Source organism: Coenobita brevimanus, chromosome 17 (assembly GCF_032717465.1).
Source record: "Coenobita brevimanus isolate Jiangsu-jjx chromosome 17, ASM3271746v2, whole genome shotgun sequence".
In the NCBI taxonomy this organism is placed as follows: Eukaryota; Metazoa; Arthropoda; class Malacostraca; order Decapoda; family Coenobitidae; genus Coenobita; species Coenobita brevimanus.
This window is the reverse complement of record NC_136970.1, coordinates 79,781-97,837: the sequence shown is the minus strand read 5'-3', so window position 1 is coordinate 97,837 and position 18,057 is coordinate 79,781. Positions and strand designations below refer to the sequence as shown.

The 18,057-nt window shown below is 41.8% G+C and overlaps 1 protein-coding gene across 3 annotated transcripts in view; it reads right to left on the bottom strand.

Annotated features, from left to right (window-relative positions):
* The window catches only part of LOC145391250 (HMG box-containing protein 4), a 186,101-nt gene extending 170,468 nt beyond the window's left edge, over nucleotides 1–15,633 (bottom strand). For 2 of the 3 annotated variants that reach the window (XR_013895795.1, XM_080265921.1), the window contains exons 1-7: nucleotides 15,501–15,633; nucleotides 9,544–9,701; nucleotides 8,663–8,726; nucleotides 7,704–7,849; nucleotides 5,010–5,111; nucleotides 2,390–2,465; nucleotides 1,940–2,004 (exon numbers count right to left, since the gene is read on the bottom strand). Coding sequence is in view for 2 of the 3 variants with exons in the window: in XM_080265921.1 (XP_080122047.1) it covers nucleotides 1,940–2,004; nucleotides 2,390–2,465; nucleotides 5,010–5,111; nucleotides 7,704–7,849; nucleotides 8,663–8,726; nucleotides 9,544–9,701; nucleotides 15,501–15,540 (651 nt within the window). In the remaining variant the exon portion in view is untranslated. The remainder of the gene's footprint in view (nucleotides 1–1,939; nucleotides 2,005–2,389; nucleotides 2,466–5,009; nucleotides 5,112–7,703; nucleotides 7,850–8,662; nucleotides 8,727–9,543; nucleotides 9,702–15,500) is intronic. The other variant, XM_080265922.1, reaches the window with a different exon arrangement.
* Nucleotides 15,634–18,057: the final 2,424 nt, after the last annotated feature.

Below are 18,057 nucleotides of genomic sequence, written 5' to 3'. Positions count from 1 at the left end.
TTTTTTTACCATGATTCTCTTCTTGCAACTTATTTTGTTTCTCAGCAAGAATGGGGAATATGAAAAGATTATACTCCTTAATTTTTACAATAATTTTCTTTCTATTTTTTTTTTCTTTTCTTTTAGATGGAATGAAAAACATGACAAAATTCTACTCCTTACCCTTCCTGCAGTAACAAATCTGAGCTACAATTGGGAATCGCTGGTAAACACTTTTAAAAATCCCACCCTTGGTCAGCAAACTCTCACTTTTTCTGTCAAACTCTTCAGTCCAAAAGTTACTTAATACTCTCAGTCCTTCATGTATACAAGTCAACTTTGGAGCTGTCTTCTTCTGTCAGCATTTCCTTCTGCTTATGACCTCCAATCTTTTAAATGTTATGTGTCCATGCATCTCAAAATGAATGGATCTTAATTTTCTCTCTCTCTTTTGGAGGGAACAATCTTGCAGGCTACCAAGCATGAAAAAAAAGAAAAACTAGCTATGGTGTATAAGGCATGGCAATCCACTAACTCAAAAATCCCACCATACAAGCCATCTCTCCATATTTATAGCAAGAAGCCTTAACTTGTACCATCCCAGGCATTTTTGCAATTTTATACCCACCCAATCCTGGACCAAAAATGGAAAAAATATTTATTGCATAAAACAATCCAAAAAGACATATAAATCAAGGAAAGAAAAAAAAAAAGGTACTGCTTATAGGAGAAATAAGTGCAGGATGGCCGTCCATCGTGTTTCTAGCCCAGTTTCCCAAGCCATGAGCTATGTTTTCCCTCCCAGCTGGGCGGGATGAGAGAGAATGGGGGAGGAGAATGAGGGAATCCCCATTCTCAATATCCTTCTCCACTGGCTCATATTCCTCCCCAGAAGAGTCATCCAGGTCTTCCTCTTCTATAGAATCACAAAATGAAGGGACAGAGGGTCCATGTGACAGTGTCAACCACCTCCTTCAGCTCAATGAGGCGACATTCTAACGCTGTGACGGACAGTGGCACACTGATGTTACTCAGCCATGCAGAACCAAACTCAGTGCTACAAGTGCTTGTGCACAATGTTGCCAATACATTAAGCTACTGCTTAGCAAAAAATTAGCTAGACTGAAGCAGAAACGCACTACAGCGCTCGAATTATGCTGTTGGCACCATCACGTCACTGGGATTACTCGAGATGTTTTGTACCGTTGGCACCATGCTGACAGCGGGATTGTATGGGTTAATCTACAAAAGGCTGATAAAAAATGAAGTATCCTCATATCACCTTCTCCTCTGACATTAAGCTACCTTCACTCCACCTCACACCACCCCCATTCCTATAATTCCCTCCACCTCACATCACCCCCATTCCTATACTTCCCTCCACCTCACACTACCCCCATTCCTATACTTCCCTCCACCTCACACCACCCCCATTCCTATACTTCCCTCCACCTCACACCACCCCCATTCCTATACTTCCCTCCACCTCACACCATCCCCATTCCTAAACTTCCCTGCACCTCACATCACCCCCATTCCTATACTTCCCTCCACCTCACACCATCCCCATTCCTAAACTTCCCTGCACCTCACATCACCCCCATTCCTATCCTTCCCTTCACCTCACACCACCCTCATTCCTATACTTCCTTCCCTCCACCTCACAACACCCCCATTCCTAAACTTCCCTCCACCTCACACCACCCTCATTCCTGTACTTCTTTCCCTCCACCTCATACCACCCTCATTCCCAAACCTCTCCACCCAATCCCTCCACCTCATCCTCAGTCCCTCCTTTCCCCTCCACCTCACTCACGCTGTCCTTGCCAATCTCTGTCTATTCTCTACAAAAGCCAAATCTTTGGTCTCCCCCCTCCCCCTCCACCACACTCATTTACTATCCTTGTCAATCTCTTTCCATCCTCTCCACAAACCAAAATACACCACTGAAATAACTCACATATTTTTGGGTATTCGAGACCAAGGCCCACAACTCTCCAAGACGCTTGTTGACGGCTGAGAAATCTGTGAGAGTAGAAAGAAATAAGAGTGTGGTAGGGAATTTAAAAGAAATGAAGCAACACCCACATATTTTATCAAGTTATTCATTCATCAATCTTTTTTTGTTCAATCATCCATTCAGTCGTTTTTATAATATTCACTACAGAAAAAAAAAAAAAAAGCCAAGGGGTGGTTGGGGTTTACTGCTCACGGAATGCCACCCAGGGATGAGTGAAGATGGCCACTCTCATCTTAAATGTAAGGACCAAACTGCCTAGCCCCAGGCTCCTATGCTCCTCATGGGGCAACACAGGATTAGATGAATGAATGAATGAATGAATGATGGTGATACGGATAACTATAAAGATGGTAACAATAAAAATATTAAATCATAAGCCCATCCACATACCCATGTTAGGATTTGCCTGTATAATTCCTGGCCGCACCTCTCGTGCCCACAGCATATATGCTGTGAACCTTGATTTCTGAAAAATAAAATTATAAATAAATACATATTGTTACCTACTGTAGTTATACAGTAAAACCTCAACAACTCGGCATAATACATTTGCAAGCCTTGCCGAGTTAGCCTATTTGCCAAGTTGTAGGGATGAACTTTAAGTTCCCCCCCCCAGCACACACACAAAAAAAGGAAATAAATAAATAAATAAATAAGTTTTTTACAATAACCAGTAAATGCTGCCTTACCATGACTCCAAGCAGTTGCAGGGTCTATTCCAGGCATGGAGGAGGACATTTGGTAGTTTTTGGAGGTGTTAGGGTGGCTCAAGATCAGTTTTGGGCATACTTTTACTGTACTGTACTTGACACTGTACACTATGTGAAGCACAATTAACACTTTTTTATAAAGGCCATTATTGTAATGTATTTATCACTTGTACTATATTGGGGAACTAAACACTAAACACTTTAACATTACTGTACAGAACTTATTCATTAAACACTGGGGTAGCACTGGGAGACACCATGGTTAGCTTCTGCAGGTACAATCCACTTAAGAGTGCGTAACACTTGGTCACAAGCAGATCGAGTGAGGAGAGAATGCAACATGGGCAGCGGACGAAGGCAATCTGGCCCACGTAGCGCACAACAGGCTTTGTTTACATCCCTATGCACACATGATGCCGGGTTACTCTTGCTGAATGTCGGTACAACTCGGCATCTTACTGACTTGGGGGGATTTTTTGCCGACTCTCTTCCTCTCGTGCGCATTTTTGGGAATTTTTGAGTTTTGATTTTTTAAGTTAATATTTTGGAGCCTTCCTGAATTGCAGAGGTTTCCGATTTGATGGATGACGAATTGTAGAGGTTTTACTGTATTTAAAACCTTTACTGTACAACACTTATATAAAACACACACACACACACACACACACACACACACACACACACACACACACAAACTAAACACAGCATTTTGAAATTTAAACAAAATGTTGATACACAGACCACCCTGTTTTGTTTCATTCATTTTGTTTTATTTACTGTATAAAAGCTTCAACATGCTGGCACGTGTTGACCTTGGTCACCTAATAACATAAGAACATAAGAAGACAGGATAACGGCAGTAGGCCGGTTGGCCCATGCTAGGCAGCTCCTAGAAGAGTAACTGAACTACTAGAATGAGATGACAGCAAAGAAGAAGGCTCTCCCCCGCCCTCCAAACCCTCCAGCCAAAGCCGGCAGGAAAAAGTCAGAAAGAACACCACGCAGTATAGAAAAACTGGCGTGGACATTTTATAGGAAAGTGTGAAAGGAGAATAGAGAATATTAAATGTAACCTGAAAAGGAAAAACAATGAATTAGTATTGGTTATAAGATATTTTTTTTTCTATATCCACCCCTTATTTGTCATATGCTTATCTAGCCTACGGTTGAAACTCTCAATGGAAGAGGCTGCAACTACTTTATTAGGTAGCTTATTCCATTCATCTACTACTCTATTACCAAACAAATTTCTACCTACCGGTATTTCCTTAGTGAAACGGAATTTTTCTAGTTTGAAACCATTACTTCTAGTTCTATCCTGTAAGCTCACTTGAAGTACCTTACTAATATCTCCCTTGTTTATACCCTTCATCCACTTAAACACCTCAATTGAGACTCCTCTTACTCTAAGTCTTTCTAGCAAGTGCAGACTTGATCTTATCAGTCTGTCTTCATGTGACAGGTTCCGAACATCACGTATCATTTTTGTCATTCTTCTCTGTACATTTTCTAATATCCATTATATAGTAAGGACACCACAATTGTCCTGCGTAGTCTAAGTGTCCGGGTCTTGGGCATCCAGGTCTTAGAGAAGTTACTGTATATACAGTAAACCTCGATATAACGGACCTCAACAGACCGGAATTCATTTTTATCGGAATCAGGGAGCTACCGGAATTAAATTCCTATATATCAGAAAAAGTTTGATAATGCCAGAAGCAGTCCAGACCACCTGACCACTTCAGCTATGTTCACCACAATAAGGTAAATAAAAGACATTATCAGTGTACTGTACAATATTATTATATATACTATCGTTTCATTTTTAAAGGCTCCAACATGCTTCCATGCGTCGGCCTTGGTCACCTAATGGCGGCTCTCCATGCTGCACGATCCATTGCAGCCTCCCTGTTCAGTCCCTTAACCCTGAAGTCACACTTGATGACCTTGTCCCATGTCTTTCTCGGTCTACCCCTCATAACCCCACCCCCAATATTAACACTTCTAGCCTTCCTCACCCAATTATCAACCCCCATTTGATTATTGTAGTGAGGGTATTATACAGTACAGTACTGCAGTGGTAGCGAAAACAGTTAAAAATCATTGGTGTGATCCAGACTAATGTCTGATACATCAGAAAAAGTCCAGGCTAGGAGGGGGAAGTCCAGATGTAGCTTTTATCGGAATTTCGCTTTTTTTGGAATGGCTTGGGCCCCAATTGGCCCGTTATAGTGAGGATTTACTGAAATTCATAAAAGGTCTGTTAAGTCCATCATACACACACCTGCCTCAACACTCACCCCTTTGTCCTTGCGTTGGGCCTTCTTGCGCCGTACCAGCTGGCCATCCTTCAGCATTATGTTCTTCTTCCCCTGCTTCTCTGAGAAATACAGTGACTGGGCCTGTAAAATATTTATCATCATTATCATCCTAACTACAGTATTTTCAACTAGTCTTGTCATAACTTGCCCTCCTCATTTTATGCTCTTTATTTCCCTGTTTCTCCAAGAACTACAGTGACTGGGCCTTTTTTTTTTTTTTTTTTTTTTTTTTTTTTTTTATGTGACCGACTCTGGGCATAGGCTTCACAGCCTGCTTTCAAGGCCCAGTAGTCCTCCTACGTACCGGACACCTCTACATGTCACCACTTCGGCGCTAATACCCATCGTCCATATTGAATACATGCTAGGGCTGTCTCATACAGGACTGGTGTATTGGTATTAGCGGGGGTATTTTTACGACATGTCGGCAGGCCTTCAAGTAGATCAGTAAAGTCTGATTTTTTTTTTTTTGTGAAATTCAAATCCTTAAACTGTTCCCTGCCTCAGCGGGATTTGAACCCGGGTCCGTCAGGACTGCAGGCCAACTCTCTACCGATTGAGCCACCGCCTCCCCCTGAGAATATACAGCATCATTTTACTTCCAATAGGTAACTTGCGGAAATTGTCTGCCACCAGTTGTCTCTCACTGTTAACAGCTTCTCTGCCCCGAGTAAGTATTCAGTTACTGTGATTTTTCTTTGTTGATCTGAGAACCTGTGTGGCAAATTACCAACATAAACTATCAAAGTAATGAAAAAACTTTATCATCATCATCATCCAGACCTTCTTTCCCAACCTAGGGCAGGGCGAGGAGTTGCAACATCCAGATAACCAAAGTTTGCCCAATCCAGTTAGCCATGTTTTCTATTCACTCATCATTCAAGCCCCCCGGAATCCTGGCTCTATCAGATACACCAAAAACTTTCACCACATTCTGTAGCTCTGTAGCTTTATATAAACGTACCATCATCCACTCAATTGATGTAGTGCTGCCTACTTCTTCTTTAGCCTTTATCATTCTTTTTTATGCCAGCCCTCCTCTCTTCCTATTTCTCCCATCTTTCCTGTCACTTCTTATTGATTTTCTTTCCTTCACAAGTGGCTATACATTGAGTGACAAGCCAAATGGTTTCCTGTATGCCAAGAAACCATTTGCAACGCTGGGTGGTAACCATGTAACCAAACCATATATGCTCCCTACATGTCAACAAGTGGGTTGGTGGAGGATTAGTGCCCCTCCCTGTAAAACATATAACTCAAAGTCAAATGGCCACCCCTTATGGGATTATGGTGTCTGGCAATAGATAGACAGATACATCAGACAGAGTCAACCCGAATGCTGTAACGTTAAAAAGGGTGCCAAATCCCTCATCATGCACTTCTCACAACATTCATTCAGCCACCTCAATCTCGTCAGTCCCCTAGCCTCACCGACTTCCATACCTTTCTTCCTCACACTCATCCACCATATCCCTCCACCTTCTCCTTGGCCTACCTCGCCTCCTCCCTCCTTCATATTCACTCAAATGTACCTTTTTCACCACTCTACTGTTATCCATTCTCTCCACATGACCATACCATCTCAGTACACTCTCTTTAATTCTGGTGTCCACAGACTTCCTCACTCTACATCTTTCATGAATCACATTATTTCATATCCTATCCACTCTCTGTACTCCACATACATTCCTCAGCAGTCCCACCTCCACTGCTCTCACTCCTGACTTTTCATTCTCATGCCACATCACAGTCTCATATCCCTATGTTAAAGCTGGCACTAACATTTTTTTTAAGTAAGCCTTGCACAGCTCCAACACTCAAGCATCTGTTTCTTATCAGGGCCATCATAGCACTAGCTACTTTCCTTTCTTGTGTCACTCTACTTTCCACTTCTTTTGCACATTTTCCTATCTTTTCTATCACTGTACCCAGGTATTTGAACTCCCACCAATTCCAGTCTCTCCCCATTCACTGTAACATCACACTGAGAGTTACCTTCTCTTGATTACCAATACTATACTCTTTTCTGCATTTATTCTCATGGCCATTTCATTACTTCAATAGTGCATGATGGTATTTTGCAACATAGGTTCTCGCATCAACAATGAAAAATCATGGTATTTCAATACGTGCTCGGGGGGTGGAGAAGCTGTTAATAGTGGTGGCCTCTGGCAGCAGGCAGCTTTGCAAGTCCCCCCTTACAGTCATGCCATAATTATTATTATTTTAATGTTTCATTTTTTCCCATTTCCCTGGGAAATACAGCGACTAGGTCTGATTATGGAAAATAAAACACCATGTGCATAAAATTCCTAGCTGCACTTAGCAAACATCATTATCCCACCTTCCCAATGTATTCAATAATTCACCATTTAAGTCTTCAAAACTTCATCATCATCTTACCCCTACCCCTACTTCCCACTACAGCCCTTGTCTAAACTGCTGGTTTTATGTTTTTCTTACCCTGCTTCCTGGGCTTAAGAAAGTACAAAAACAGGATAATGAATGAATAATCCACCACAGACACAAAGACTGAAGTAAGGACATAAACACTGTAGCAAAGTGCCTCCTGGCTTCTCTGCCCACCTGCTGTAACATACTGCTTTCTGTTCTACTAAACCTCACATTCATAAATTGCTTTTCTGTTCCCTATCTCTCTCTCCCTGTACCCACCTGGCTGTAGCTGGAGGTCTCCCTGGGCATATCAGTGGAGTCTTCATCCACCTGGAGTGGATCCCCACCACCCACACTCTCTTCTTCCTCCTCCTCTTCCTCCTCCACATCCTCATCTCCTCCCCAGTCATCCACATCTAATGGCTCTGAAAAATAACATTTTCATCACTGTAATCCGCCTTCTCCTCATCATCATCACTGTCACCAAATTCACCCACATCATCACGGTCGTCATTATCACCAACATCACCACTATCATCAAAATCCTGACCTCTTCTCCCACCAATGACTGAGTGAGGTAGGGTAAAGCAAAAACAAAGAAAAACATGACAGAAGGAGAGCTAACCAATGATCTGGTCAATCAAATGGGTCACACACTCATTCACTAATCATTCAAGCTCAAAGAATCTTTGCATTATACCAAAGGCATAAACATCCTTTAACGTAAGTTATTGTTCTTGCTTAACCCTAGTCTTTCTGGATGAACAGACTTATCAACCACATGTAAGAAACTGCTTTTGTGAGACTGTCTTACCATTACAGTACAGTACATACACCATGTAGGAAACTGGCACCCCCTTGTGGTAGACACTGCCTCACTGGGGTCAAACCAGGGTCCTTCCTGACCATGAGGCGGTTTAGGCTCCAAGGTGGACAGTGCACCTGCTATACTTCACCCAGGGTATACAATGACCACCACATGGAGGCTCCTTGTCAGTGCTGTAAGTAGACTCAGCAACAAAAGCCCCATCGCCCGCCCTGCCTCTCTCTCCATGGGCTTTGATAATCAGTCTTGTGACTCTATGGCAACTGACAATTTACTTTATCTGGCCACAGAGCAGTGTCACCAGTGTCATTTGCTTCTGATTCAAGAGATTAATTTTCAAAGACCACAGACAGAAAAGCACAAAAGATGACAGGACTTTAGTTGGCAATGGTGCCAACATTACATGACTCACCATCTTTGACGTCCACCATATCGTCTTCCATATAGCTGTCTGAGTCATCAAATCCTTCACCCATCTGAAAAATTAACATTTCCCTTAAAACATAACCATATCTGTACCAAAACCACCTGCGTAAGTTGAGTTTGTTTTTACCTGATGGAACTGGGACAATCATACAAGTTGAATATCAAGCTGTGGTTGTGTGAAATTCAATGAGGAAATGCCACAGCTCTTCGTTCTTTCCACAGCATTCCTTGGTGACTAACATTATATTCTATGCAATTTTTTTTTTGTTACATCTCAGCATTCCAGATAGAGAGATGGCAATTTTAGCCCATGTAATCTAAGTTTGGTATTCAGATTTCAAAAATTCCTCAGTAGGCAAAGGTTTACAAAATAAAAATATTAACATGGGAACACTTAAAAAAAAAAAAAAAATCATACAATTTGTTTACTTACATACTGTTCACTGTAAACAGGCATAATAATGCTACCTTGCTCTTCCATGCTCAGCTGGGACAAGAGATCAACACTATACTGTGGTGTTAGTCAAGAGGAAGTGCTGAGCAAAGGATGAGGGACTGGAACACTGCCTGGCATTAAGCAATGGGAAAATATCTACAGTCTCTCAGAATGTGCATGAAAGGTCAGAATTCAATGACCAGATATGAACTGAGGAATTACTGTAAAGATGATGATAACAATAACAAAGTACTGTAAAGCACTCTTATCTGTAAAGAGAGAGAGAGGAAAGAAATGAAAGAGGGACATAAGAGGAAGAGAAGAGAGATAAAGGTGAACAGGTTGGAAAGAACAGGCAAAAGAGAAGAAAGATGATGATGCAAAATGAATGAGAATGACAGAAAAGGAGAAATGAATGAGATATAACTAACTCCTTGTGGAGATGTCTTCATGGATTTAAGGGGGCTATGATGTGGTGTTTTCTGGGGCCGATCAGTCTTGCGTTTGAATCGGGTGTCTATCTCATCAGGTGATTCAAAATCAGTCAACTTGGATGATTTTTTCCGCACGCGCCCTGATCGTGACACACCTGTGAAATCAAGTAATTATGTGAGTTTTGGATCAAACTTCATCACCATCATGAGCCTAGCCTTAATAATTATCATCAACCTGACTTTATTAAATATCATCACCATCACCACCACCCTAATCCTATTAGTTATCAACATCATCATCATGGTGCTCTGTTGCTCAGTTATATATATGCATCCTTTAATGCCTTCCCTGAGATTTAAATTTTAATCTTGCTGCTAACAAGCAATATAAGCCAGGTTGAAACCAGATACAGGCACTCACCATCCATTCACTCCATATGGATGACTGCCTTTTCCTCTCTTCCTTCCTTCCTCTTCTGCCTTTCTTTCTTTCCTCTTCCTTGTCTATGGGTGGCTCTACACTGAATGACAAGCCAAATGGTTTCCTGTACACCAGGAAACCATTTACATCACTGGGTTGTAACCATATAACCAAAATATGATGCTTGGTGGTTTAGTGGGTAATTAAGGTGCTCCAATCAGACTGAGCCTGTGTAGGTTTATATTCAAGGGGTGGTTGGGGTTTATTGCTCACATAATGCCACTCAGGGATGTGTGAGGCTGGTCACTCTCATCTTAAATGTCAGGACCAACTTGCCTAGCCCCAGGCTCCTATGTTTCTCATGGGACAACACAGTATTAGATGATGTATGTTTGTATATACATTGGTAAATTATTGCTATTATGTCAATTCCATGCTGACAAGAACCAACAGTCCAACATGACAGCATCTTTTATTCTCAGCAACTTTTCTTCTGTCAATACTTAGTGCAAATTAACAGCTCCTTTGTTCCTTTATAAAAGCTCAAACATGCTTGCATGCATCTGTCTCGGTCACCTGCAGCTGCTCTACGTGCTGCTCAGTCTTTAGCGGTCTCTTTGGCTAATCCCTTATTCCTGAGGTCATAACCCTACTCTTAATGTTCATGTCTCTCACTCTCCACACCCAGCTGTTATCCTCCATCCCTCCACATGCCAAAACTGCTTCCTAGATATTATTCTAATCTAATCTGGTATCTTTACAACGGGCTGTCATGGAGACCTTCATGCATCCCTGAGTGTGAGGCCTGGTGGGGCTAGGTTTGCAATGGAAGAGCTGAGAAGTGGTACTGGAGTATATTGGTTTTGTGATGACAGGAGGTAGACTGAGATGGCTTGGGCATGTGGAGAGAATGGGGGGTGATAATCGTATGCAGAAAGTGAGAAGTGTTAACATTAGGGGTTGGACTGCGAGATGTAGACCGAAAAAGACCTGTTATGAAGTCACTGAGCATGACATCAAGGATAAGGGACTGAATAGGGAAGTTGCCAGAGACTGAGCAACATGGTGAGCCGCCATTAATCCCTAAAATACTAATAGGATTGATCGATCCTTTTCCAGAATTTCGCTTGATGCCTAATAGGATCGATAAAGGAGCCTTTGTGAAAAACTGCGGACACTAGGCTTCGGCCCGATTGTGACGTATATCGATGCAAATGAATGAGAACTAAGTCCTGAGTAGGGAGGGGGGAGGATCCAGGCCCCTACCAATGGTGGGGGGGTTGATTCTCCCACCGCCCTCTCACCACCTACCTCTACCCCAAACTTTTGTTCCTTATCCTCCTCCCTCGCTTGTGACTGGACTCACAGCTCCTCCTACCAACTCTATAAAGCTAATTTTTCCATACCACACTCTCTCCACCATCCCTAATTCTCCCCCCTCCACCCCTTCATACTCCCTCCACCCCCAGCTACTTTCTTGCTGAGGTTATGTGGCAAACATTTGGCATAGCCTATGAAAATGATATATACATTTTCTGGTGTGGAAAATCAAGATCTTTCATTCTATAACACCAAAATTAATGTTGGCGCAATATTTTTTTTCTCTCTCTCCCTATATGCAAGGGTTGTCAGTGCCAATTTTTCATGATTTTTGATAGGCTATAGCTCAGTAACCAGTTGGTTTAGAATGCTCTGGTCTTCAGCATAAGGTGTGTAAATTCAAGCTCTAAACCTTGGGCATAACACTTTTTACTTTTGTAAGAGTTGAAAAATCGGCTCAATATACAGGTTTTCAGGGAAGTTTGGTCGATTGAATTGCGTATCCTAGGGGTTAAGTGACCAAGGCCGACGCATGCAAGCATGACAGAGCCTTTAAAAACAAAATGAATTAAATCTTTTCTATCTGATTTCCAAAATGTTTTTAGAAGTTGCTTAGAATAAATGGTAATTTGTTTTTAACCCCTGACCGCTGGCTGACATGTGTGCACGACAGGATTCAGGGCGCGGAGGGCCGCCAGTTGACTTGATATACCGCACTCACCTTCCCGCCACTGTTTGAGCACAGGACCACTTTCTGTGATACATACAGGGTAGGTAGGACCCCCAGGTACCCCGCAGTTGTGTGGTTCAGTCTGTACTCGGCAGTGGTAGCGTGAGGAGCCACGTCGACTTCCTTGACATCGTCCGATTCCCTCCCACCGCGTGAAGGGCCGATCGCCTTATCGCCCCCCATGAATGTTCGGCCCTTAGTGCCAGGGAAAGGGCTAAGTGATAGTGCCATAGGACATGCCCTTGATGACGCTATATCTTCTCACACACTCACCAAGATTACATCCTCTGAGGAGAAAAAAAGCTACCATGCGGAGAGCGAGCTCTCTCGCCCTCCAACCCCTACTTGCTCTCCAACGCCAGAGACGGCTCTCCGACTTCTCCAGGAAGAAGGGAAAACCCACGTGAGTGACGATTTCGGTGATGAGGAGGCACAAGATGACCCAGGGCATCGGGAAAGTGGCCGCGGACCTGGCGGGCATCGGGAAAAAATGCCGCAGAGCCGTTTCCCCCACACTCTCGCCACTTGCTCGCCGACAGATCATCCTCCAATGCTCCCCAACATCTCAGCCTACCACCTCAAGGGCAGAATCTTCACAACCAGGCCCTTCGGGAGTGGTATACAGCATTACGCTCCTAACATACCGCATACAAAGATCCCTTAGCACGGAGGAAGAGCCCTCTCAATGTCAGGAGAGGCAACAGCTTCCTGAATTTCTTCCAACCACTCCTCACTCAAGCCACAGAGCTAGCTCCAGCCCCGCCTCTGGCACGTAACAAGTTGCCCTAATAACAAAACTCCTCCACACACTCAAGAGATTCATGACTGACAATCTCCACAGCATTATCTCACAGTCTACCTCTGAAACCACCACATCTCTTATGCACTCACTTATCACAAACATTAAACAAGACAGAGTTACTGCCCATGCCCTTGTGGCAAATCACCCATGGTAAAAATAATAATAATAATAATAATAATAATAATAATAATAATAATAATAATCACAGTTAATGAAAATGGTATCTAACCTCTCCAGTGTAAAGTTTACCCAATGCTATATAAAATAATTTGAATGGCAAAAAAAAAAAAAAAAAAAAAAAAAAAAAAAAAAAATGGGTTATTGTATGCTGGGGAGGCCAAGGGTGTGAAATTAAATGCCAAGTTAGTGCACAATGGGTACAGCTTTCATTTTCAGTCTCATTTATTTTCCATATGTGCCTGAAATTACACTCCTGGAGGAAACCATTGGATTTCCCTGATGACTGGCTTCATCTGCTTGGGCTTACCCCCAACTGATCCAGTATAGAAAGGGTTTACTGTACTTATTCTTAGTTACAACATTCTCCAATCGGTTTACAGATACGTGTACCTTTAATGTGTGTGTGTGTGTATACCCATTAAATGGTTCCAGTATGCTAACAGCTGACTGATACTGATCATTTCAGTAGGTATTTAAAAATAATTTTGGAAAAAGTTTACCTTATGGGTGCAGAAATTCTACCTATCTTTTTACATTGCCACGTTTTTAAGGAAAGTAATTTTAGTACAGTACAATATGCGACACAGATAACTGCTTACTGATTTTATACTACAAAATGTATATAGAACAAACACACTTGACCTATTTTGGGCTATTTAAGTAAGCCTATATGCCAGCAGCAGATTTACTGTTGATCCCACCAACCTAACCTAACTTCCCCTACCTGGGGGGGCTTCACCAACACCGTCTATGCTTTAAAGTACCTAGGTTTCCCACTACACCTAATGTTGGAAACAGGGTTGGGTCCAAGTACAGGCTACTGTACTTAAGTCCAAGTCCAAGTACCCGGAAATTTTTCAAGTACAAGTACCGTACAGCCTTTTTCCAATTTACTTAAGTCCAAGTCCAAATACATGTCACTGTAATTAAGTACAGGTACTTTATACCATACGAAAGTGCTCCCGTTTTGAAGAAGGAAATTAAATGATCGTCACATTCTAAAGGTTAAGCTACTAAGGTAGAAAATAGTGTATTAGAATATAAGTATACTTAATCAATCAAACCATTTTTTCTATGACAGAATATTAAGTCCACTTAATAATACCATTATAAAGTCCAATAGAATATATCAATTTTTGTTAAATATAATGTACTTAAAAGTACTTGGTATTTTTTCAAGTACTTAGGGTCTATGTACAAGTACATCCAATGTTTTAAACTCCAAGTACAAGCACAAGTACATGAAAAACTGTACTTAAGTCCAAGTACAAGAACAGTACTGTACTTGGACCCAGCCCTGGTTGGAAACCCCCAATTCCTATCAGAAAAACCTTTAACCTAACCTGTCATAATCAGCCAGTGAAAGACCCATTTGAACAGGAAGTCTGGAAGACCTGTGCCCATGTGGCAAAGTATTAAATTAATTCCTTGCCAATGAGACGTGGCTTTTCCATATTTTCCATTCACATGAGTCTTTCACAGGATACTTGTTACTGCTCCTGGATTACCACAGCTACTGGGCATTTCTATAAACTTACCTCTAAAAGCTATAAATAAGGATTTAGAAGACATAAATATTCTGCCAATGTCTACCAGCAGCTGGTCATGTTTAATGATCCAAATGCACAATATTTAATATGAATGCTGGGTGTCAAACGCAGGGGAGGTTAGGTTGGATTAGGTTTGGTTTAGTTAAATCTTTAATTTTCCCATAGCTCTGATATGGGATACACTGACACGTCCAATCGCAATGATGGCTGGTAAACAACACAGCCAGTAAGAAAGATTGACGCTAAACACTGCTTCTTTGAATGCCTAATAACAGGTATAATTTCTTTTTCCAATCACTTCTTGCAGCCACAATTTAACAGTTAACTTGCATATGTAGCTACCAAAAGTACTTACCTTGTGATTGTGATTTTATATTGTAAGTGGAATCACAGTACTCATCAGGTAGGCTAAAAGAATTACCAGTATTAATACAGTTTAATTGTTTGCAATAAAAATACACCAACATTCATAGAGAAAGGCAGAAATTTAAACACACTACTCCAACAGGCTAAACTTCTCAGTAACCACTCAATTATCTGTGCAAACTGGTTGGTTTTAAGAACTGTAATGCCATAAGGATTGATCTTAGTTGTCATATCACAAACTTCCTCCACAATCCACTTTGTGGCTGAATAAAGAAAAATATTAACTGCATTTTAGTACAGTTCCGTCTGATGAAAAATCGTCTATGGCTATCCCACACACCCCCGTATTACCGGGCTTTACAAGCCATTTCACTGGATGTTTAACTTTTTATTATAACGCCAACTACCTAAAACATCCCCTTTGTGACTTAAAATATACATGTGAGGTGAAGGAATATACCTCCATTAAGCTAAAGGTTATTCGTCCCCCCTCCAATAACTAAGCTTGCCTTCCACGCCAGTATTGACGCAGTTACTTCATCACTTTATCTCTCTATTTTTCACCATCATAGCGTATTCTCTCACCTGTCGCGTCCCCAGATTTGTGTTTCGTCGGTGTTTCCATTTTCAAACGCTGTTCCTACCACGAATTTCGATATATTAAGCTTTAAATTCGTGAAATAAGGATTAAAACTCGTCACAGCTCCCCTTGTTTACAGTGTCATGGCTGCCACAACATAAGCGGTTTCGGTTCACTACGCGGGTTTTGTTTGGAAGTTTCGGCTTCCGATGACATTTATGCCCATTTAATTACTTGTCTAGGGCGTTGCAAGGTCATCTCTTGACCATAGACGTTAGGAAAGTTATAATTACTTGCAACCAGACTTGTCAACTAAGTCAGGATGAAGACGTTAGTGAAATATATGAAGATGCCGAATAGGGTGACCCATATTTCACCAGCAAAATAAAGCGCCCTCTTTGTTTTCATGAGTTCTTTTATTTTTATTTATTTTTGATTTTTTATGATGTTCCTTGGGCCAATTTCGTTTAAGATCCTTCCTGTCAACAAGAAGATAATTATATGGGCAATCGCTGTTAGAAAACCTGATGATCTTCAACTAAAGTTGTTTTGCTCATTTTAGATGACTTTCACTGCTTTGCAAGGTTGAGGATGTGCGCATGGATGGTTTATTCCAATGATCTGTTGAGGAGTAAATTCACTATTTTACAATAAATTATTGCTTAAAGTAAGCCTGAAATATATCTTCGGTTGGTTTGACTATTTTTACAATATTTCTGTTACTTTAAAAAGTTATAAAGTTATCAAGGTACACTCCAGAGATGTTCCCACTTGTTCATACTCCTGCAGCTCCTCCTTTTTCTTTTGTGCGCACCCGGAGTGGGGGGGGAGACGGGGCCCGAGCCCCCCTTTAGCTCTCTGGGTCCTTTAAAAAATTATATATATATTTATTTCAATAACAGCAAAACATGAGAAACTGGCAAGTGACCCCCCCCTCCCCTTAGAAAATTCCTGGGTGCGCAGCGATATGACCGCCCAGGCAGTCGAGCCACCCGGTCATATCGCTGCCACCACGCGAAGGCGTCTCTTTCCAGAAAGACTATCTCTGTCAAGGTTATGTGTTTGGCTCTGTTTGTTTGTCTTTTAGCAACCCCATGGAAAAAAAGATGGACTGGCACAAATTTGGCACATAAGTATTTTTATATGTTGCATAACCATTCTGTTATATATATACTACTTTAACAATTTTAAGCATAATACTCCTCGTAGTTTTGTTGAATACACTCTGTAATATTGATATAAAATATGTGTAGCATACGAGTCTTTGAAGGGTGTAGCATACAGGATGGGAAGAGTGTATTATGAGGAGCGTTTGGCTGTTTTGTTTATCTGGTGAACACGACGCTTTTATCACTCAACATTTGGCTTATTCTCCATTGTACAGGTAGGTGGTGACATGGTGTACAGCGTGTAATGTATTGTGTAGGTGTGTGTAATGAGGGAAATAGAATGTTTATTGTGAATACAGTGAAGTGACAACAGCGCACAATGGTGGAGGGGGTGGGGGCTGTAGTGGTGATGTGATATGTGCATGTGAATGGAGGCGTTAGCAGAAATACTTTGAGATGGTTTGTCCATGTGGAGAGGATGGAGAATGAAAGACTGACGAGGAGAGTGTATGTGAACGAGCCTCCATGGTGCCCTGTCCCCTGCCATTTTGCGCCAGGTTAAAGTCACAGTCTTGTAACCAATGTCCTCCGCCCCTACTGTGGGGGTAAAGAAGCTGAGATAACCCCCTGGCACTCCAGCAAGTAGTTGCTATTATATCCCAAGCACTTTTATGCAAGTCAATTTGCTAATATATTGGTAAACTACTGGATTATTTTTCCTGTTGTAAAGTACAGGTTTCTCTCTTCATGCAGAACACAGTGTTGACACAGGTTTATTGATGAACCGTTGTAATGGCCGCACATGTGGACTCGAAATATAGGGCTACAAGAAGGAAAGCCAAACCTCACGTCAACCCCATAGCCGCAAGTACCCGCATACATACTACGTGGGGCATTCGGCTGGTTATTCATCGTAAACATCTGGACTGAGTAGCCTAGCCCTGGGTTCACACACTCCTATTGGAACAATAAAGGATGGAATGATAGATAAATGGATACTGTACTACTTCGTGTGGCTGTCCCTTTCTTAACACTCATGGTATTAAAAGCTGCCAAGTTATAACAATGTCCCTCGGCTCCTTCGTCATCCCCTAAAAGGATTGTAGACTGCATGAAAAAGAGCGTAAGCCTGCAGTCCACTGGGTTCACATTCCGATGAGCTTGGGGCCACAACAACAAAACATAATTTGTGTAAAGGCTTAGTACATTTTTTCCAAATTGACCGAGTGTGTATCCAAAATATCCTCACTACATTTTCTTAATACTGTAGTTAGTTGTAGTCCCAGGTTCATCTGAGTGTGAATCCAGTGGACTGCAGGCTGAATTTTCATCTCTGCAGCAGTGTACCATTCACCTTTCATTTGGGGGGATATAATAGTAGTTAGCGGATGTTTGTATAATTGGTCAGTTGAGCCACCCAGTTATGTCAGTACCACCACATGAAGGCATCCCT